This window comes from Ascaphus truei, chromosome 9 (genome assembly GCF_040206685.1).
Source record: "Ascaphus truei isolate aAscTru1 chromosome 9, aAscTru1.hap1, whole genome shotgun sequence".
NCBI lineage: Eukaryota > Metazoa > Chordata > Amphibia > Anura > Ascaphidae > Ascaphus > Ascaphus truei.
Window position 1 is genome coordinate 22,885,446 of NC_134491.1, and position 22,567 is coordinate 22,908,012.

General features: G+C 45.8%; 1 protein-coding gene across 2 annotated transcripts in view; it reads right to left on the reverse strand.

Moving 5' to 3' along the window:
- Nucleotides 1-12,547: 12,547 nt before the first annotated feature.
- Nucleotides 12,548-22,567, reverse strand: part of LOC142502598 (prostaglandin D2 receptor-like) — a 42,138-nt gene continuing 32,118 nt past the window's right edge. Inside the window, exon 2 of one of the 2 annotated variants that reach the window (XM_075613788.1) lies at nt 12,548-15,691. In XM_075613788.1, coding sequence (XP_075469903.1) covers nt 15,482-15,691 — 210 coding nt within the window. In that variant the 3' untranslated portion in view covers nt 12,548-15,481. The remainder of the gene's footprint in view (nt 15,692-22,567) is intronic. The other variant, XR_012803805.1, reaches the window with a different exon arrangement.

Consider the following 22,567-nt stretch of genomic DNA (forward strand, 5'->3'; position numbering starts at 1 on the left):
GCAGAAAGTTTGCAGGAGGATCCACATATTCCACTTGCTGGACTACTGGAGTCACGCTTTATAGGAGATGACTTCCCATGTAAGTGTTATCATGGTTATTGTGTGATTAAACATCCTGTGTAGATTACATTTTGATTTTCCCCATGTGTCTTGTATAATTATTAGCAAAACTGGAGACCAGCCAAATGTTGGCTGTTCTACTCTCCAACAAAGATGGATTTTGCTGTTGAAGGGATCAAGAAATAAAATATTATTTCAAACATACACTTTTATATTTATATTTTTCTAATGTACAAAAAACTGTTTACATTTGCCTTAAATTACATAGTTTATCAACACTATCCACGGGGAGTTCCAACCTGAATTTATGGTTCGCCAATGCAATACCTCACAGGTAAAAGCACCTAAATGAATATTTTGCTGAATATTTGTTTTTTGTTAACCTAGTGGGGTAGTCCCTGAGGTTGGTCACATTTACAGTGGATTTGGTGTTAACAATTATTATCTTATGATCATTCCATCTTTTCAGATTTGGCAATGAAGACTTGGTTGTGAATACATCATTCATTCTATTGCCCCTTCATCTTTAATATGGGAAGAGAATGTGCTGACCAAATTTGGAAGTATTGGAGATATGAGAAATATGTGACTCCTGGGCATATCGTTAAGAACAATTCATGGAAGGACAACTCATAATCACAGAGAACTTGATCAAAATGCCACCTTAATGGGTTCATGGTTTTTGTTATATATATAGCTTTTGAAAAAAAAAAAAATCCTTTTGGGCTGGTGATTTCCTGTCTTTCTTGTGCCTCTCTTCAGTATTTGCTTTAATAATTACTGTGAAATATGCTATAAAAACAAAACATATGTTGCTGCTGATATAGTGTCAATATTAACATCCTCCTAGCTGTCTGTCTTTAGAGAGGTATGTCTCTGTCTCTCTGCCTATGTGTATGCATATGGCTGTATGTCTGCATCTCTCTCTGTTTGTTATGTTATTGTTATTTGTGGTTATTCTTGTTATACTGTAATTGTTGATATTTTTGTTATAATTCTAATTATTGGTTTAAAGCTGCAAAACATGCAGCACTGTCATTTATTTAATTACAAGATTGAAGCAGGGGGTCTCCGGAGCTCAAGCCTGCTAATTTCAGCTCTGGGGACCCCCTGCCTCCAGAGATACTTAGCTCCATGGTGGGTGCCAGTATCTCTGTGCCGTTTAAATGTCGCGGTCACTTCGGCCAATAGGATGCCACAAGGGATGATGTCACAGCTTTCTATTGGCCCACATGACACAGGATATTTAAACGCCACCATTTCGTTAGGCACACAACCTCCCTGCCTGTAGAGATATCTGCACTGTATCTCTATATCTGGAAGAAGGGGGCCCCAGGAGCTGAAATGAACACAGCTCAACTCCGGAGACCCCCTGCTTCTATCTTGTAATAAAAATAATTACAATTGCGCCGTGCTGCATATTCTGCTGCTTTAAACAAGAAAAAAACATACAATTTGTATGAATACATTTATGTTGTTTAATTCTACAAAGTTGTCTTTTGAAATGTAAAGTTTTTATTATAAAGTCTCTAGAAAGGAACCATTATTATCTATCTTTTTTTTGCCTGCTTTTTATCAGAAGTAGTAGGAGATTTTGAAGGTGCTCTTTCCCACACATTGGCACACCTCTTGGTGGAGGTGTGCCAGCTGCTTTGATTGGATCAGTGGAGCACTCTGTTCTTGTACTTTGTGAGGTTGACGGTGTTACTGGTTGCTCATTTGGCCGGTAAGTCTCCAGTCAATATGCTGTCTGTGGTATAATGCGGCCTGAATTAAGTAAATATGCTGTGTTTGTGTGTCAGTTTGTTGTGTTTGTGTCAATTTGCTAGCAGAACAATCTCATGTCTGTAGGACAATACAAAATGTGCCCCATAATAGTGGCTGCTACTCTTGAGACACCAATCATTAAACCCACCTATAACAGAGGTTTCACACGTGGCTGGGATAACAAAATTGTCAATTACAGATCCATGCTAAGCAAGCCAAAAAATAAAAATGCACAAAACAGATCAAATCCTGTGTCAATTTGCTGTGTGTGTTTCAGTCTGTCAGTGTGCTTCAGTGTGTCAGTATGCTGTGTGTGTTTGTGTGTAAATTTGTCAGTTACCGTTTGCTCGGTTAGTGTGCTATTTATGATTCAGTGTCTGTCAGTGTGCTGTGTGTGATTCAGTGTCTGTCAGTGTGCTGTGTGTGATTCAGCGTCTGTCAGTGTGTTGTATGTGATTCAGTGTCTGTCAGTGTGCTATTTGTTATTCAGTGTCTGTCAGTGTGTTGTGTGTGATTCAGTGTTTGTCAGTGTGCTATTTGTTATTCAGTGTTTGTCAGTGTGCTGTGCATGATTCAGTGTCTGTCAGTGTGCTGTGTGTGATTCAGTGTCTGTCAGTGTGCTGTGTGTGATTCAGTATCTGTCAGTGTGCGGTGTGCCTCAGTGTCTGTCAGTGTGCTGTGTGTGATTCAGTGTCTGTCAGTGTGCTGTGTGTGATTCAGTATCTGTCAGTGTGCAGTGTGCCTCAGTGTCCGTCAGTGTGCTGTGTGTGATTCAGTGTCTGTCAGTGTGCTGTGTGTGGGAAGAGTGTGAGAGGAAAAAGGGGGTAGTGATGAAGGGTGAGGGAGGGGGCGTAAGAGAGTGGAGAGAAATGCAGAGAGAGGGGTGAATAGTGGAGAGTGAGGGGGGGCTCGCAGGGCCGCCAATACGCTGGGGGGTGGGGGGGGGGGGACTGCTGTATCTCCGGAATATGTTCACTCATTATAGGGCCCTAAAAAATGTTTTGCCCGGGGCCCCGCACATGTCTAGCTATGCCACTGCCCCCGCACACCTGTTTCTTGGAACATAGCCAACAGCTTTCCCGGGTCCCAGGACTAAAGTCTCCACTGGGGCTCTGGGTTGTTGAAAGGTGTGTGTGTCTGTGGTCCTGCGAGTCCCCCCTCTCTCACACATCCCTCCTTTATCTCTCTCTCATCCTCCTCTCTCACCCACTCTCTCTCACTCACCCCCTTCACTCTCTCTCACCCTTTCCTCTTCCCCCTTTACGTCTCACCTCCTCTTTCTCTCTTCTCTCCCTCTTTTCCTTTCTCTCTCCCCATTGTCCTCTCTCCCATCCACCCCCCCCCTCATTATATTCACCCCTTCTCATATATACTGCAAATCACAAACTAATGCATCTCTGGCAAAACCAGACCTCCAACTCCATAAGCTCCGTGAGCTGCTTCTCTCCTCCAACAGCACTGCCAAAGTTACTGTACATTGTTACATGATTCTTTATATGGTAGGCACCGCTTCCACCAACGCATACGTTTGCTCCCGAGATTTAAATGTTCTCGTGCATGTGAAATCACCGCTAGTGATGTTTAATGGCAATTTAACATCTATCTGTATCTCTAGTGATATTTAACAATGATTTCTATGAATTAACATTTCTTTTTATCGCTAGCGGTTTTTACCGCGGAATTTTCACTTTTATGGCGTATTCAAATGAGATGAATATCGCAAACCCACTTATAAATACATCATTCTTATTAAATATAGCAACATTCTAAAATGCAATACCAATTTTTTATACTGCAAATTTATAATGCAGCAATATAAAAGTTTAATGAATCTAGCACAGAATGTCAAGGCAACCTTCAAATTATTGCCAAAGATCATGTTTACCCATATACAAATAGTTACACAAGTTAACATTATCTTTGCAAGATTTAATAAACACCGTTTTACATTTGCAGACAGCACACAGCTAAAGCTATGCTCTCAAATCAACTAATAAAATGTACTCGCGGACTCATTTTTCTCAGAACCATCGACCTCAGAGTTCTGTACAATATTTAAACACATGAAATTAATTATTAAGAAGAAAACATCAGTTCAGTACTTTTTGGAGCTCAATCACTCCGCTATTTCCTGTGAGACAGACACAAGTCAATAGGAATGTGTTTTAAATGAATATCTAGTTTAACAGGCAATTTGTTCTTACATTGGGAGCACTGCTACGGTGGCTGTAAGGATCATCTTTACGATCCGGGAAAGATGGAGATGAGGTGGCTCACTACAATAACATTCTGATACATTTCACTTGAGCTAATTATAGAACTTCCTATGGCACGCAGGATCCAGGTGGATGCAATTAGAGTGGGTTTGTAATTTTCCTTCGTTAGTAACATATGAAAACAATATAGAAGAATTGAAAAAAAGTAGAAAAATGTAACATTCTTGGGGACTTGAGAAGTTATTCTAGTTACTTCGAAGCAGCCAAGTCTATGGGGATTTTGGGCTAAAAATGGCCCAGATGCCATTTCGGTGCAGGGCAGCAGACAGTTTTGGCGGTCTACACTGGGGTCTCGGGTTGTTAAGTGGGAGATGAGGAGTTGGCGTTCCTATAAGACCCCCCTCTCTCTGACTCTCCCCCCTCCCTCCCACCCTCTTTCACCCTCCCTCTCCCTCTCACCCCCCTCTCCCGTCTTCCCTCTCCCACCCCTCTCTCCACTGGCAATAGTGCAACACAGGTTTGTCCAGTGATGGAGAGACCAATGGACTGATGACGTATGCACAAATTTGGAGTCATTTTCAAGCGTTTTTTTGGTAAGGGAAAGCAGTGATACTGATAGATGTTCATATTCAGTAGATTCCAAGTAAACAAGAGACCGACGCTGTGGATCTTCCACCAAATGCTCTCAAGCAGGGGAATTTGGAACATTAACACTGCTGGAGCCTGTGTGCTTCAAACGCTGAGTGCACCGATTTTATCTTTCCATATTTATAGTTTTGTTTAATGGAAGGACGCTATGTTGGCATTCTCTCTCTCTCTCTCTGAGCAAATGCTCTGAGGACGTCCCTGATCCTTGAGAACAATGCCTTCACGATACCATTATCACTGCTTTCACTTACCAAAATAACGCATTAAAACAACTCCAAATTTGGGAGTGCATACGTATTCTCTCCTCTCTTGTCTTCAAATACTTTCTGGGCGAGCTACCCGTCTACCTGAGCAAGCTCCTCACCCCTACCACATGCAGCACTTATCACCTGAGATCAGACTCCAAAAGACTGTTCATGGTCCCAAGGCTCAACAAAGTATCCGGCCGCTCCTCCTTCTCTTACCGTGCACCCCAAAACTGGAACAACCTACCAGAGACTCTCAGCCGCCACCAGGCGAAGTTCTTTCAAAACTAAGGCTGTCTCACATTTTAATCTGGTCTGTAACTGTTTCATAAGCCTATAATATATTATCTCTTACTGCATGCAAAGTATTGTATATAATGTATACCCTGTTCACTTATGTAACTGTATTTGTAACCATGTATCTGTCATCATAACTCTGTGCCCAGGACATACTTGAAAATGAGAGGTAACTCTCAATGTATTACTTCCTGGTAACACATTTTATAAATAAATAAATATTCAGTCCATTGGTCTCTCCGTCACTGAACCAATGTCCTGTTCCTGGTTCCCGTGTTTCCTGGGACCTGCTGCTATTCTCCTTTCAGCAGAGGTCTGTTCCTGGTTCCCGTTCCTGGTTCTGGAGACCTGCTGCCTTTCCCCCTAGCAGAGGTCTGCCTTCGTATCCCTGAGGCCTGTTTCAACTTCTGTGCTGAAGCACTGGTTTGCCAGTGTTGCTCTGTGGTGTGCCTTCCGGTCTGCAGCCTCCCCTTGCTGCGACCGGTACCATGGGCCGTGCCCGCTCCTCGCGCAGAGGTCACTCCTGCGCTGAAGCGAAGCTCACCTGATTTCCAGATGCCAAAACCCTGCCTGAATTCTGACTACGCTGCCTTCTCCAAACCTGACCCAGCTTCGTTTGATTATGAAATCCGCACTCCGGATCAGGCTACACGGTCTAAGGTTGGTGACTATGTAACCCCACCTCAGCCTCGCGGTCCGGTCCCGGTTTGTGGCGAGCATGTCCGTGACAGGCAAACTTCAAAAATGTAAGTACAGTATGCTGAACTTTTTGCTTTCAAGCTAATTTTTGAGAAACTTTCACATTGCAAGACAGCTTTGTACAACTCGCATTTTAATTTGTACACCAAGTAACGCTTAGGAGTCCATGCAATCGATTGTTCACAGAGCCAAGAGGTGTCAAGGGTGGATTAAAACTTCTTGAAACATTGATGCTAAGAGATGCATGTTCAAAAGGCCTGTCTTGGGGTCTCAGCCATTAAATACACACTGATTGGTGCTATTTTATTATGAATGGACAAAGGGATCTATTTCCACCGGCTTCGAAACTCGGGTCAAACTAATGCAAAAAAAAAACAGCACCATCAATGAAAAGAAATCCATCATTGAAAGCAACTGAAGCAGTGACTTTGATAAACCTAGTGTCATTTTTTGCACTTCTTTTGCTACAATTTTGCATCCAGGGGACCTTACAAAATTGTACGTTTGCAATATATAGGGGGTGATGCACTAAGCAGTGATAAGTGGGTTTTCTGGGTGCTATGCACAAAGCAGTGATAAGTGCTTTTAAGTGAGATAACTGCCTTTATAGCGCGATACTGCCTGCTGTGAGATTCACAAAGCAGTGATAACAGTGCAGTAACCTGCTATAATGGCTACTTAAAAGCACTTATCACTGCTTTGTGAAACTCACAGAACGCAGTATCGCGCTATAAAGGCATTTATCTCACTTAAAAGACTTATCACTGCTTTGTGAATCTCACAGAAGGCAGTGTCACGCTATAATGGCTTTTTATCTCACTTAAAAGCATTTATCACTGCTTAGTGCATGACCCCTTAATGCGATATACTCTAACTATTGTGACGTCATTATCCATTAAACCATTTCTCCATGCAGTAAAGGTATTATTATTATTTTAATGAAAGTGTCCTGGCTTTAAAATGAAGGCAAAAAAATCGTCCCCAGATGTCATTTTAACATGGAAACCAATCGCAGTTTCCTCATTGATAAATCTAGTGCCGTGTTTTAACACCAGTTTCGCCCTGGTTTTGCAGGTAGAGGACTTTGATAAATGACCACCTATAGAATTGGTGGTTCCAAATTCCAGTCCTCAAGCCCCCAACAACAGATCAGGTTTTAAGGATATCCCTGGGTGAGCACAGGTGGCTCAATCAGTGGCTCAGCCTTTTGAATGAGTCACCTGTGCTGAAGCAGGGATATCCTTAAACCTGACCTGTTAGGGGTTCTTGAGAACAGAAGTTGGGAATCACTGCCCTATAGGAATTATATGTAAGTGGGTTTATTTATATAGCATATAGAGGATGATCCAGGGCACTGCGGATATATATATATATATGCCAGTCACGTGAAAAAGGCAACGTGGATGGTCGAAACGTTATATTGCTTTGACAATAAATTTAAACTTTTGAAAATCCGCAGTGCCCTGGATCCCCCTCTATATGCTTATTCTGGCATTCTAAGCAGGGCCATCTTAATAACATTAGGGGCCCCCGGGCAGAGCAGTGCACGGGGCCCGGCCTACACTGCCGCTCCCAGCCTCCCACGCGCTCACTGGCAGCAGCAGGCACCGGAAGTGCTGCACTGCTAGGCTGCGAGCGGTTGAGACGCGCGCCGGGGTGCCGGGAGGGAGGAGTGCGAGCGGAGCCGTGGTGCCAGGCGGGGGGGGGGGGGAAAGGGTAGCGAAAAGGGGTGCCGGGCGGGGGGAGAGCGAGCGGAGCCGGGGTGCCGGGCGGGGGGAGAGCGAGCGGAGCCGGGGTGCCGGGCAGGGGGGGAGAGCATTGGTGGGCACGCATGGGCCAGGCGCGTGGGGCCCCCTATGCTGTGGGGCCCCCGGGCAACTGCCCAGCGTTCCCATACGTTAAAACGGTCTGATTCTAAGGGCTCATCCAGGGTGGCGCTAAGCGGGCGCGCACGCTCACGGTAGACACGTTGCGACAATGCACGTGTCCTGCGTGAGCGGGCGGGTGCACCTGCTCGGCGCTCAGCCGCTTGCCGAGCGAGCAAATTTGAATTTGCCCCTCACAAGCGCGTCACGTGAGTGGTTCGTCCAATGAGGACGAACCAGCTCCGTGAGGTAGAGGCCGAGCCCCCAGATGCGCGTGCACCTAGCCGGCCAAGAAAACCACGGCCGAGCAGGGCACAGCGCTGGAGCGCCAGCGCGCCTTTAGCCACCCTGGACGTGGCCTTAGACAGGTATTCCCTGAGCCAGGAGCACCGGTAACGGTAGGTATTGTTCATTATTTTGTTTTAGCGTGCAGCCTTGAATCTGTATTTATTTATATAGCGCCATCCAGGCACGTCGCGCATTACAATCCACGTGACATAATATTATAACAGATGTGAAGGTGAAATGAAAGGCAAACCACGCTTTACATTTGATAAACATCAGCATAGCACGCACAATTTTCCTTTGCTTACATTGAGATGCTGAGTTTTTGAGGGATTTATTACTTTGCAAATTTAGTAATTAAGTTGAAAGAAAAGTCAACGTGTGTAATCTTCAGATTCTATGCTTCAAAGTCCCAGAATGTGTCTCTCCAATAAAAATGGGAAATATCTCAAGGCTTTTCACGCTATTATTTCGCGTTGACACGAGTGCTGAATATTAACTTTCAAAATCATTTCCTTGAAATAGCCGAAGCTATCCCCTGGATACACATTTCCAGTCGTGAATAATGTCTGTCTTCTGTGGTTGAAAGTGACCATTTGTGATCATCGTGACACTTTGTGACTAAGTGGACTTCATTGGTAGGGTTATGAATCATTAAATAATTCTTAACACGCAGTATAAAAAACCTCAAAATGCAAACATTATACAACAATGTAGTCTGGGAGTTACTTGTGTGAATGTCAGCTTCTTCGCACACGGACTAGAGCTGACACAGGTTCAAGATAGAGTAATTTATTGATTCACTATACTGGAGGATCCTCACCAGGTCATGTTATCTATCCCAGACTGACTCCATAGGTCAATTCATCTAGCCTAAACTGATTCTTTAGCTGACCAAAACACTTGAGTGTTTGAGCAAAAAGGCAAAGTCCACATCCCCCCACTGGAGCAATGTTCATTCTTGCAACAACATGCATACTGACATATAACAGAGAAAAAGGACATACAAAAGACAAGATGGATGCCTGTGTAGCTCTGTTTCCCCCAACCTATGGGAAATGTGGCGGCTACTGAGTGTGTGGTGCTTTACCTGTGGCTCACAGGAGGCCTGAACCTCCGCTGCTGAAGCCCAGGGTGTACCTGATCCACTGGTGACAGCGCCTCCACCTATGAGGGATCCTGACAGTGCTGGATAACCCCTTCACAGGACCCAATGCAATAAGATCACACACTTAACTGGTAACAGTTTACTGATCACAGGTAAAACTATGTATATTACTAACCCACATACATTATAGGCCTCGAACGGCTGTAGCCCCACTGTGCCCTCCAACCGTAGTGTCCACCCCTGATGGGATTTCCCCAAAGTACTGAGGTGCCCCTGGGCACCCAACCTCCCTGGTGTCAACAGGAGCCAACCCACCCAATGTGTGAGAAAGTGCTGCCCACAGTAACTGAAAGTGTTATAGTTGGTGCACGTTGTGAGGTACCTGCCCAGGTGCTCCAGCACCCGGGTATGGCCAAAAAGCAAATGTAATCCGCTGGTCCAGCGACGTCGATGTCAGCGAAGCCTCCGCTTCTGTGTGGGTGAACTCCGGTAGGAGGGTCTCACCTTTGATAGTCTATGATAGTACGGTGGTGGTCTGGCCCCAGACCACAGTCCGTAAATCGCTGTGCAGCATCTTCAAATGGCACTATACACTAACTGTATACAGCTACAGGGGAAATGTCCCTAGCTAGGGGTTTCCCTGTAGCAGCCACAATCTGATTAGGTGAGTGGGGCCTATCTTGGACCTAAAAGGTTAATCTGGCCTAATCTGGGTGCCACTGACATCCAGACCCTACCTTCCCTTTCTCTATCCTGGCTCCAACTGCCTAACTCGCCTAACTGCCAGTCCCTCTAACTGTGAGAACTCCAACTGTCAGAATTCGAACTTTCATGCATCTATCAGCCCTATTGGTTGCCTGGCAACATGTGGTCTGCAGCCCCTGAGGCTGCTGAGACTTGTAGTTCCCCTGCTGTGCTATACTCCTAATGGTTGCCGCTTGTTACTGCGCATCACCCCGCACTCTCCCCAGCCTCCGCTGCCTATGGAAAGATAAGGGGACAAACATGGGACCAGGGGGGGGGGGGGGGGGGTGGGGGGGGGCATGCTATACCTGTAAAACCAAATGAATTCCACTCTGCAGAGACCCCCTCCAGTCCATATTTCACACTGGGTTAATAGCTACTTCTGTTTAATGACAATCCTGAGCATGTAAAAATACACTGTTGTTACTTCTGTTTATTTACACGATTCCTGCCATCATACGCACTTACAGATTTGTTTTCTCTAAGTCGGGATACCCTTAACTGCATATGCAAATCATTCCACATGAGGAAAACATCATATATTTAAGCTATTGTTCAGGGGGGTCTTTATAATACAGTCTGGGAGTCACAATTAATTTAACAAGAACAGGATTTAAAATAAATAAATACATGTAAAGAATGTGTTGGCTATAAAGTTTAGCAGGTGATTAGACTCAGGGCTGTATACAAAATTATAGTCACAAACAAATCTTTAAACTGACTGAAAAAGGATGTGTGCAACAAACATCTTTCCTTAGTGTGCAGGACCTATTTATATATTCTTGATTTGTATTGCCTAGCAGAAATACATTTGTAATCATTTGTACAAAGCAGAGGTGATCAACTCCAGTCTTCAAGATCCATCACAGTCCCCCAAAAAGGGCAGGATTAAAGATATCCCAGCTTCAGCACATGTGGCTCAATCAGTGGCTCAGTCGATTGAGCCACCTGTGCTGAAGCAGGGATATCTATAAAAGCTGGCCTGTTGGTGACCCTTGAAGACTGAGTTTGTGACCCTTGCTTTAGAACAGCGGTGCGCAAAGTGGGGGGGGGGGGGGACCCAGGGGGGGAAGCGAGACACGCTGCGGGGGGCACAGGGTTTACAGAGGCCCCTGCGCGCTTCCCGAAGGCATTTAAATGAATGCCGGGGGAGCTGCAGGGCCTCTGTAAACCTTACTTACCATTCCGACGTCTCCAGCAAGTGGAAAAAGTCTCCACTGCAGATTGAACCAGGGGCCAATGACTTCCATTTATAAAATGAGAAAACTATTTGAGGATTACACAATACTGTACATCAAAAGGGAAACGAAAGAAAACCTCACCATCTCTCTGGGATTACAGCGTTTAGGTCCTGTTTGTTTGTTTGTTAATTAGTGCATGTTATCACAAAAAATAATAAGTACTGTAGGCTATTGCCTTGCGAGTACTCTGTGTGTGACTTCCTGTGCTAAGGGCAGCACGACAAAAAATGCAAATATACAATAAAGAAGCAATGATAAATAATACATAATAATAATATATTAATGTTAGAATATTAATAATAATACCTTCTACAGCTCATCAAAAAGTTAAGAAGTTCCGTTTCACCGATCGCACGCTGGGGGTTATTCATTAAAGTGTGATAGTGTCCATTAGTAGGGCACTGTTACACAGAAACTCTCATTGAAGCCAATGGGATTTTTTGTGCAATAGTAGCCCGATCGGCACTATTGCAGCTTAATAAATAATCCTTATTGTAACTTTGCCTACTCTATCAGGCTGTATATGCAAACATGTGATTAGCACAATTTCTCTTTTTAACGTTCATAATATACAATAAATATGTAGGGTTGCCGGACGTCCCGTATATACGAGATTGCCACTTCTTTCTATGATTTGTCCTGTTGTCCCTGAAAGGTCTGTCGGGACGCATAATGGTCCCGTATTTTAGGGGCAATGGGTCAATTGAGAGACGCATGGTGGTCCGGCCGGCAGCGATGGCAAGAGGAGAAGAATGGCAGAAGAAGGTGGGGATGGCGGCTGCAGAGGAGGCCCGTGGCGGTAGCAGAGGGCAGCGGAGCCCGCCCCAGCGGTATGAACTGGAAGTCAATTATAACTTCCGGTGTCTGCCGCCAGAACGGGCTTCACCACAGGTAACGCCTCGTTCAGGGTGCAGGCTTCGGAGGGAGGGCGTGCTGCCGTGCGTGCTGCCGTGGAACACAATGTATTCAAATTGAATACTGGTTGTCAGGGTAGCAGCTGCCCTGTCTCCGAAGCCCGGAGTTGACGCTGGCTACAGTTTCAATAAACAAAAAAATCGTTTTTTGAAGCTGCAGCAGCGTCACTGGGACCTCGGCAGCCAATGAAATCATTCTTGAGAATGATTTCAAGACTGCAACTTGGATCCCTAACCTGCCGTCTGTAGCCCCGCCCCCTCAACTCCTGAAAACGTCTGCTGGGGATGAACACACATCGCCCAGCAGACTGCTGCCCTCCCTCCCGAACGCCCGCCCTCCAACTCCTGCCTCTGGCACCCTGAACGAGGCCTAAGTGCTGCTCACTGATACTGAGCCCTTTCAGCGAGGGGGGACCGTGAGGAGGAGGAGGGCTGAGAGATAGAGGAAGGTGGGGTGAGAAAGAGATGGGGAGGAGAGAAACGTGTGTCATTTTGTCATGAAAAAAATATAGGAAATGTCTGGATTTAAATTATATTTAATACTGGATTATGGCGTCCCGTATTTACAAAACCTACATGTGGCAACCCTATAAATACCAGTCATATTCTCAACAACCGCACACTACAACACTGTCACACAATGTGCTTTTTACCACTCTTTCCATATTGGGATATGTACAGATAACCCATGAAAATATTTTCTAACTAAGATTTTATTTGAAACATTCTCTTTCATTTCAATCTGCTGTTTTCAATTTGGTCCCTGGTCATATCCAATAGAATTAGGAACATACTTATAGCTACATTGACATACTGTACTTTTGGGAAATAAGAATATACACGTGTTGATGGTTATAAAGCAGTTGTGATGTTTGAAATGATCTGGAATCATTTCATTGAGCTTTTCCGACATCCGTGTAACTCAAGCCTTAATCACTGCAAACCAGAACCAACCCAACTCCGTTTGGACCAAGTCTCTTTGTGTTAAGTTAGTGCCAAGTGACACCTCTCACCCTGAGAGATCTGAAGCCTTTATGAATGATCTCACTCTGGTTTATAGCTTATAGGCCTCCTGATCCCATATTATTACGATGCAATTTTTTTCATAGGAATTGTAATTACTGGTGTTGGACTATTCATCTTTGATTTGCTATATGTTATCAATAGCACCTGTGCATGGGACCCCTTCACTGCCAGAGGGTCTGCCATGCATTTGAAGGGCTGAAGAAGTCATATCATGTTAATTGATGGTGAATTGGCCAACTATTTGTGAATAACGACATTGATACATAACCTTGACAAGTAGGATCTATCACGCCAGTTTACTGAAGCGGGTCTTTGCTTATTCTACTGATGTCCACTTGGTGGTTAAATAAAATAAATGTAAATAAATCTGGCTGCATATAAAAGTAAAACAATTGTCTGAGAAACAAAGTTACCTCCCAGCCTTTCAACTGCTATAAGTGCAAACATCAGTGTAGAGAATATTAAAGCTGGTTCCAGTCAATTCAATAGTTAGTTTCCCATCATGTCCATTGTACAGTGTTATTTCCAAGCAGACTACTCTCTCTGGCCCCCGGAGATGAAAATCCTCCTATAACCACCAGGGAAGGATTGGCGTTTCAGGATTAAGAACAACGTGAAATCAATGCACTGAAGACTTGATAAGCTTCGTCATTTTTCCAAGTCTGTAACTCAGAAATGGTGTGATTTTCTCACCGTTATTGTTTTACAAATACAGGTCCCCTTTGCATTATGGTTCTTTTTGCAAAAATTATATAATTGTCCATGTGTGAGCACATTTACACGTCTCAGACAGGGCGGCAACCCTGCCCTTCCCCATTATCTCTTAGCATACAGTGCTTCCTGGGACTCTGGGAAACGGCATGCAAATGAGCACACAGTGTCACCTTTTGCTTCATGTCCATTTTAACATGGGACCCCTATAAGCTTATGCCTGCCGTGTTAATGTTAATTGACAAAACTAAGGCCCCCAAAACACTGCAGATCTGGCATTTGAACTTGTTTTTTCCCTATTTTTTCCACGTCTGTTGATGAGTTTGTGCCTCCATATTGGTGCTTGAATTCCCTGCACATTTCAATTGTTCTTTACTTTGCCTTATGGTCTTGTGCATAATGCATCTATCAATAGTGTATTACAGGGGTGCGCAAACTTCTGATGCTGCGCCCCCTTGCATCCACTCCCCTGGTGTTCGCGCCCCCCTTACTTGCCTGTTGGCATCAGCAGGGGTCATGTGACGTGACGCATTGCCATGTCAACGTGTCATCTGAAGCCGGCTGAAACACGGTAAGTTCAGTTGCAGAGGCCTCATGCGATCCCCCTGTATTTAATTTAAATGCCTTGGGGAAGAGCGCGGGGCCTCTGCAACCGCCGTGCCCCCTCAAGAAAATCCTGCGCCCCCCAGTTTGTGCACCCCTGGTGTAATAGCACACAATTGTTCTTAACAATGATGCACTTAAACAGATGTTGTTGTCACTGTCACACTCATTTTAACCTCTAGACTGAGGGTGCTCAATTCCAGTCCTCAAGCCCCCCCACCCCACAAAGGTCAGGTTTTCAGGATATCCCAGCTTCAGCACAGGTGGCTCAATCAGAGGCTCAGTCGAAGATTCCTTGGAAAATTGTACCAAATACAGAAGAATTTACATTGCATCTAATCTCAGACACACTATTAGAGAGGGTTGGGGTTCCTTACAATGCATCTGATCTCAGACGCGCTATTAGAGAGGGTTGGGGTTCCTTACGATGCATCTGATCTCAGACGCACTATTAGAGAGGGTCGGGGTTCTTTACAATGCATCTGATCTCAGACGCGCTATTAGAGAGGGTTGGGATTCCTTACAATGCATCTGATCTCTGACGCGCTATTAGAGATGGTTGGGGTTTCTGAGAATTTCCCAATATAAATTATAGGATTCCTAGACCAAAAAAAAGGTTGAAAACCACTTATTTAGATAATAATGTACCCTGTATCTCAGGGGGGGGGGGGCGACTCGAGTCCTTAAGGGCCTCCAACAGGTCAGGTTTTCATGCTATCCCTGCTTCAGGGATATCCTGAAAACCTGACCTGTTGGTGGCCCTTGAGGACTGGAATTGGCCCTCCCTGTTGTGCTTCATAGGGCCCTTGGAGTGCCGGCCGTTATGACGATCAGTGTACAGTGTACTCAACGGGCAAAGGATATATGTCTACGTGTATGCAGGGCTTTATCTATATAGCACCGACAGTGTACTCAGCACGTCACAAAGAGAATTCAGTACAGGGAATTATAATAATACAATAAGCGCAGAACAGTCAGACAACAGGAAAGGAAATGCCAATCTGCCCTTCAACTGTCATTCAGCAGTCCGAGGCCAAATCCTGTGTCCTGCTTCAGCTCATCTCCTGGAGAAGCGGAGGTTTCACATTCCTCCTCGCGTGAATCCTGCTGCAGAGGGCATGGACACGAGTGTGAAATTTTGATGTCCGGCAGATGATGAAAATCCAGGGATCCACTATAGAATTGATGGATAAAAACCTCAGGACTATCAGGTCGGCATATTCATTTTTGTCATCCGTAAACGCTCCGAGGTAAACGCGAACCTGTGTTAAAGAGACATGTCGTTATAAGCAATATATACAATTGTATCAGATTTAGAAACATCCACTGGTTGTTAGAAGCATCATTTTAAAGCAGCAGAACACGGTGACACTTCCAAAAAGATATATGGTTGAAGCTGAAATGAACGCGGTTCAGCTTCCAGACCCCCTGCTTCCTGAGATAATTAACTTGGAAGGGGGTGCCGGTAGAAGCTCCGGCTGGGCTAATTGGGGCTAACATAATGGCGGCTTAAATGTCCCGCTGGCCAGTAGGAAGCCGTGACATCATCCCTTGTGGCTTCCTATTGGCTCACGTGACGTGGGACATTTAAACTCGAAGAGTTTATAATCTAACTGATAACAGCAGAGTCCTTCCCCATGATAATGTGTTTTTATTTGGAATGGTTTAGACTTAGGGCTGGTAGAAAGGTATTAGAAGCCTTTAAATATTCATGAATCATTAAATACATTTTTAAAAGCTGACGAGGAAATAGCTGACGACCCTTCAATTCGGTCAAATCACAGTTGGGCGTAATTCCTAATGGCAAGATCTGTTAATGGTGCAGTGTCAATGATCTGTTCCTCCTGCAATCACTTACAGGGAAACAGATCATGCTCAGAGCTAGGAACGATAGAGTAGTAGTCAAATTGATGCACTAAACAGGGGGGCTCAAATCCAGTCCTCAAGACCCCCCCCCCCCCAACAGGTCGGGTTTCAAGGATAATCACAGCTTCAGCACAGGTGGCTCAATTAGATCCAGCTTCAGCACAGGTGGCTCAATCAGACCCAGCTTCAGCACAGGTGGCTCAATTACTCCCAGCTTCAGCACAGGTGGGTCAATCAGACCCGGCTTCAGCACAGGTGGCCCAATCAGACCCAGCTTCAGCACAGGTGGCTCAATTACTCCCAGCTTCAGCACAGGTGGGTCAATCCGACCCGGCTTCAGCACAGGTGGCCCAATCAGACCCAGCTTCAGCACAGGTGGCTCAATTACTCCCAGCTTCAGCACAGGTGGGTCAATCAGACCCGGCTTCAGCACAGGTGGCTCAATCAGACCCAGCTTCAGCACAGGTGGCTCAATTACTCCCAGCTTCAGCACAGGTGGGTCAATCACTGATTGACCCACCTGTGCTGAAGCTGGGATATCCTTACAACCCGACCTCAGCACTGGGGTTGAGCACCCCTGTACTAAAGAATAGATCTGAGGCACCTCAATAATATATATATTCTGACCATGTTGAGATCGCACGTACAGTACATCCCTGGTCCTGTTGCTATATATTTGTGTAAATGAAGGGTACATATTGGAAATGATAGATTTAAGTGGAGAAGACAGAGCATTAAATGTTTGTGACAGGACTCACTCAGCACCTAGATGAATGCCAAAGGGCCTGGCACTTAGGGATCCTTGTGATGTATTATGTCCCATTATCTGCCAACCTACTCCTCTATGTGGCATCTTTCAACTACTGCTTTCATTTTGGAAGAAAGATTATTGCTCTGGAGTCACACAGTCAGACAAAATGCTGTGAATAAAGCGCTAAAGTGACTAAATAACTAACTAGTGGTGATCAATAATACACTCTTTAAATAAAGATAGGCTGCCTGATAACTACTGTCCAGTACAGACAGAATAACACATAAAACAAAATAAACCTGGCGCCAGATAATGTCCAAAAAGATGAGTCCTGTGATCCTCTAGAACAGCGGTGCGCAAAATGGGGGGGGCGCAAGATTGTTATGGGGGGGCGCAAGATTGTTTAGGTTGGGCGCAAGATTGTTTAGGTTGGGCGCAAGATTGTTTAGGGGGGGCGCAGGAGAGATTTTGCCAGGAGCAGAGAAAAAAAGCCGCCTGTAGCTGCAATTTTTATTTTGGCCATTAGGTGGCGATGTGCTACACAGCTACACAGCAGCATCTCCTTCTTGCTTCCTGCATCAGTGTGTGTGACATGGGGAGAGGGGGTGAGTGAGACTGGGACATGGGTGAGTGAGACTGGGACATGGGAAGGCAGTGTGAGACTGGGACATGGGGGGTGAGTGTGAGACTGGGACATGGGGGAGGGAGTGTGAGACTGGGACTTGGGGAGGGAGTGTGAGACTGGGACATGGGGAGGGAGTGTGAGACTGGGACATGGGGAGGGAGTGTGAGACTGGGACATGGGGGAGTGAGTGTGGAACTGGGACATGGGAAGGGAGTGTGAGACTGGGACATGGGGAGGGAGTGTGAGACTGGGACATGGGGAGGGAGTGTGAGACTGGGACATGGGGAGGGAGTGTGAGACTGGGACATGGGAAGGGAGTGTGAGACTGGGACATGGGGAGGGAGTGTGAGACTGGGACATGGGGAGGGAGGGTGAGACTGGGACATGGGGAGGGAGGGTGAGACTGGGACATGGTGAGGGAGTGTGAGACTGGGACATGGGAGGGAGGGTGAGACTGGGACATGGGGAGGGAGTGTGAGACTGGGACATGGGGAGGGAGGGTGAGACTGGGACATGGGGGGTGAGTGTGAGACTGGGACATGGGGGTGAGTGTGAGACTGGGACATGGGAGGGAGTGTGAGACTGGGACACGGGGAGGGAGTGTGAGACTGGGACACGGGGAGGGAGTGTGAGACTGGGACACGGGGAGGGAGTGTGAGACTGGGACACGGGGAAGGAGTGTGAGACTGGGACACGGGGAGGGAGTGTGAGACTGGGACACGGGGAGGGAGTGTGAGACTGGGACACGGGGAGGGAGTGTGAGACTGGGACACGGGGAGGGAGTGTGAGACTGGGACACGGGGAGGGAGTGTGAGACTGGACACAGGGAAGGAGTGTGAGACTGGGACATAGGGAGGGACTGTGAGACTGGGACACGGGGAGGGAGTGTGAGACTGGGACACGGGGAGGGAGTGTGAGACTGGGACACGGGGAGGGAGTGTGAGACTGGGACATGGGGAGGGAGTGTGAGACTGGGACACGGGGAGGGAGTGTGAGACTGGACACGGGGAGGGAGTGTGAGACTGGGACATGGGGAGGGACTGTGAGACTGGGACATGGGGGGGGGTGAGTGTGAGACTGGGACATGGGGGGTGAGACTGGGACACGGGGAGGCAGTGTGAGACTGGGACATGGGGGAGTGAGTGTGAGACTGGGACATGGGGAGGGAGTGTGAAACTGGGACATGGGGGAGGGAGTGTGAGACTGGGACATGCGTAGGGAGTGTGAGTGTGACATGAGGGGGGTGAGAGTGTGAGATGGGGAGGGGGGGTGAAAGAGCTACATGCGGAGGGGGTGAAAGAGCTACATGGGGAGGGGGGTGAGAGAGAGACATGGAGAGAGAGGATGAAAGAGACACTGGAGTCAAGGAGAGAGACACTGGCGGGAGGGAGAGACAGACACTTGTGGGAGGGAGGGAGACACTGGCAGGAGGGAGAGAGACACACAGTGGCTGGAGGGAGAGTGTGAGAGAGACACCGGGGGGAGGGAGAGGCAATGGCTGGAGGGAGAGTGCGAGAGAGACACTGGGGGGAGGGAGAGACAATGGCTGGAGGGAGAGTGCGAGAGAGACACTGGGGGGAGGGAGAGACAATGGCTAGAGGAAGAGTGCGAGAGAGACACTGGGGGGAGGGAGAGACAATGGCTGGAGGGAGAGACAATGGCTGGAAGGAGAGTGAGAGGCAATGGGGGGAGGGAGAGAGACAATAGGGGGAGGGAGAAAGAGAAACACACTGGGGGAGGGAAAGAGAGAGTGGGAGGAGGGAGGGGGAGACACTGAGGGGAGGGATAGAGAGGACAGGAGGGGGAGAAAACAAACACGCTGGGGCACACACGCCAACATCACGTGTGGCTAGATTCAAGCGGAGGGGTCTGTGTTCCTTTAACCCCGCGGGTGTATGTGCGTGCGTTGGATGCCGGGTAGAGAGGAGGAGCAGCGTGAGAAGGGAACTAGCCACACGTGATGTCGGCGTGAGTGCCCCAGCGTGTCTGTTTTCTCCCAGCCCGGCATTCCCCGTGACTGCAGGGGGACTTTGGTGACGGTTCCAGCGTTAGAGTGGCTGCTCTGCGCGACCAGCACAGGGTTATCTTTGGACACTCACCTCAGCTTGTTACTGCCTGTTGTCAACCTGCTTCTTGTAAGTAGGGTTTTGATTTTACCATCTCCGGATCAACAGATTTCTCTCACTGTATTATGGTCTTTTTTATGGCATAGTTCATTATGTTTTAATTAATTATTTTAGTCTGTTACTTTTTAGTTTGTATGTAGTGTCCATAGCATAGGCTGACATCACCCAACAGTTATATGCTATAATCTGTTTTTGTTTGTCTTTTTTCTCTTTTCATGACCTGTAAGCATTTGTGCGGATTCTAGAGGATCACAGGACTCATCTTTTTGGACATTATCTGGCGCCAGGTTTATTTTGTTTTATCTGGAGTCACACGATTATATGCACTGAAAGGGATTGTGTCTTGTGCAGCAGGTTTCGACAATGCACTGATCTGCAATATGTTGCTGAACCCCCCCGGAGCTTAAGGGATGAGTTGTACTTGTGCTGAAAATGCGCCTTGAAAAAACTCCGACAGGAGCGAAACGCACGATGGGGTATAGAGTAGTGACTCTTGATCACATGGTTATAAAATGACGTCAGACGCCACTGGGGGGGAGAACTGAGAGGTGGACAACTTGTTAGACGCCGCATGAACTGTTGGAAAGTTCTAACCAGAGAGTGAACTTGCTACTAAATTAAATAGAAAGTATCAAACAGCATTGTAACAACTTAAAATAATATTACAGATAATATATGACAAACAATGGCCTCCAATCTACATAGGTTTTTGAGCGCGTAGACTGAAGACATTAAGTAAAACCAATTCTTATATGTATTTAACAGAAGCTACTAGACATAATTTCAGTCAATATTGTTTTTTTGGGAGGTAAAAGTTAGAAGACTACTCTGCAAAATGAACTTGTAACACTAGTCATTAAGGATGGTCCAGAAAAGGGAATGAAGTCATAGAATTATTAGAGCCGTACTGTGCTTTCAAAGACAAGATAAGCCATTTCTGTATTTCAAAATAAAATTAATTTCGTGAACAAATGCTATACCACAAACCTCTAATAAAATTATTGTTTACCCTGACACAGGGTTCAAATCTCAATATTAGAGGATAGATATGCATTAAGACATAATCAGAGGAATAAAGAGGTTGGCCCTCGAGTGGTCTTTTTGATACTTTTTTTTACCAAGACCCCTCGGATGTCAACCTCATTATTCCTCTGGACTGTCGGTGTGATCCACCTTGCCGCGGGACCACCTTTGCTGAGCACCGGTGGCACGTTTCGCGTTTACGTGAGAGCACCACGCTATGGTATTGTATATTAAGGCATAATGAGCAATTTCTTCCCAGCACAATGTCACTATACTAAGTAATCTGACTGTGACACTTCCGGACGGTTCTAGCAATGCTAGACCTATAGATAGCAACATTATCTGTCTCTTCCCAGCACAAGAGATACAAGTTGCAAGAGTTAATTAACTATTAGTCTCTCAAATATCACAGTAGGTCATATTTTACAGCTACTATTAGCTCATCATATATTGGGGTAACTATTTGTACATTATCTTGTTCCCCGTCTCTATCCCCTGGATCTAGTTCATTTGAGTCTCCCACTCAATTTGTTATATTTTAAGAAATTGTCAATAAAAAGTTTGGTCTTGCTAGGGAGTTTCTTTTTGTATCACTAAGTTTCTATCGATATAGTCATAGTAACTGTTCCATATTACCATTATAAGACATCCATAAGTGCACATTTTGTAGGGTTGGTGTTTTCTTTTTGCACATACAGTATGTAGTAACCTAATATTACTTACCTAAAGTGAGACACTTCACCTGTCTTTTTGGCAATATATTGATCCTTGAGCAATCATGACTCACACCTTTAAAAGAAATACTTAAGACTTGAACTTCTGGCCTTATTCACTCAGACTCTGCCATGTTGTATGTGCCAACGCCATCAACTGGAATGAAGCTGAACTGTTTCTCAGCATAGGGAAGATGTCTTCACAGATTACTAAATAAGGATCTAGGACTTGGTTTGAGAGTTTTAATGAAGGTTTGGTCTCTCTTTTACCTCCTGAAGCGGCAATTATTCCCACGACCAAAGTGAACTAATTCCAGCGACATGTTCAACATGTTTTATCTGGGCAATTTACCCAAATCTGACACCTGTGAGTATTTGTAATGAATTTCTAAAAGTTAGACTTGGGAAGGGTTTCATTTCTAGGGTTACTCCTGTCTGTGTGATCAGCAAGAGCTTGTACAGCAATACCCCCCTCTCCACCCCCCCCCCCCCACTGTATCTTAATTGGTTCTCAGATCAAAGTCTATTACAGCAAGCCGATCAAGGCACAGCCCTCAGGTTTAGTGTCTCTTTGCAGACCACCAGCAACAAACCAGACTAGGAACTCTGTTTATATACTGTAGGTGGCTCCTTATTGCGCTATCCAAGTTATCCATTCGCTGCCCTAAGACCCCTAAGCTCTTGTTACCAAGGCTGACTCTGCTACAAGGACACTAAGAAATTCAGCTGTCTGACTCTGTGGGATTGCACCTTTTAAATGCTGCGGCTCAAATAGTTGTTCAGTCTCCACGATTCCCACTCCCACGCGTACCTGCTGCCACTGTCCTGTTTTGACAGCTCAGAGTGCTTCTACTTTTTCATTTTCATCTGTCTCTGTCGCATTCTTTGGCTTTTCTCACGTTTTCGAGACATGTTTATGGAAAGTAATTTTGGCAAGACCTCTAATATATGGTCCTCATTATCATTAATTAAATGCCTTACGACACATCCCAAATCACTGGATCGTTGTTATCATTTCAGCATTCTCACATCAT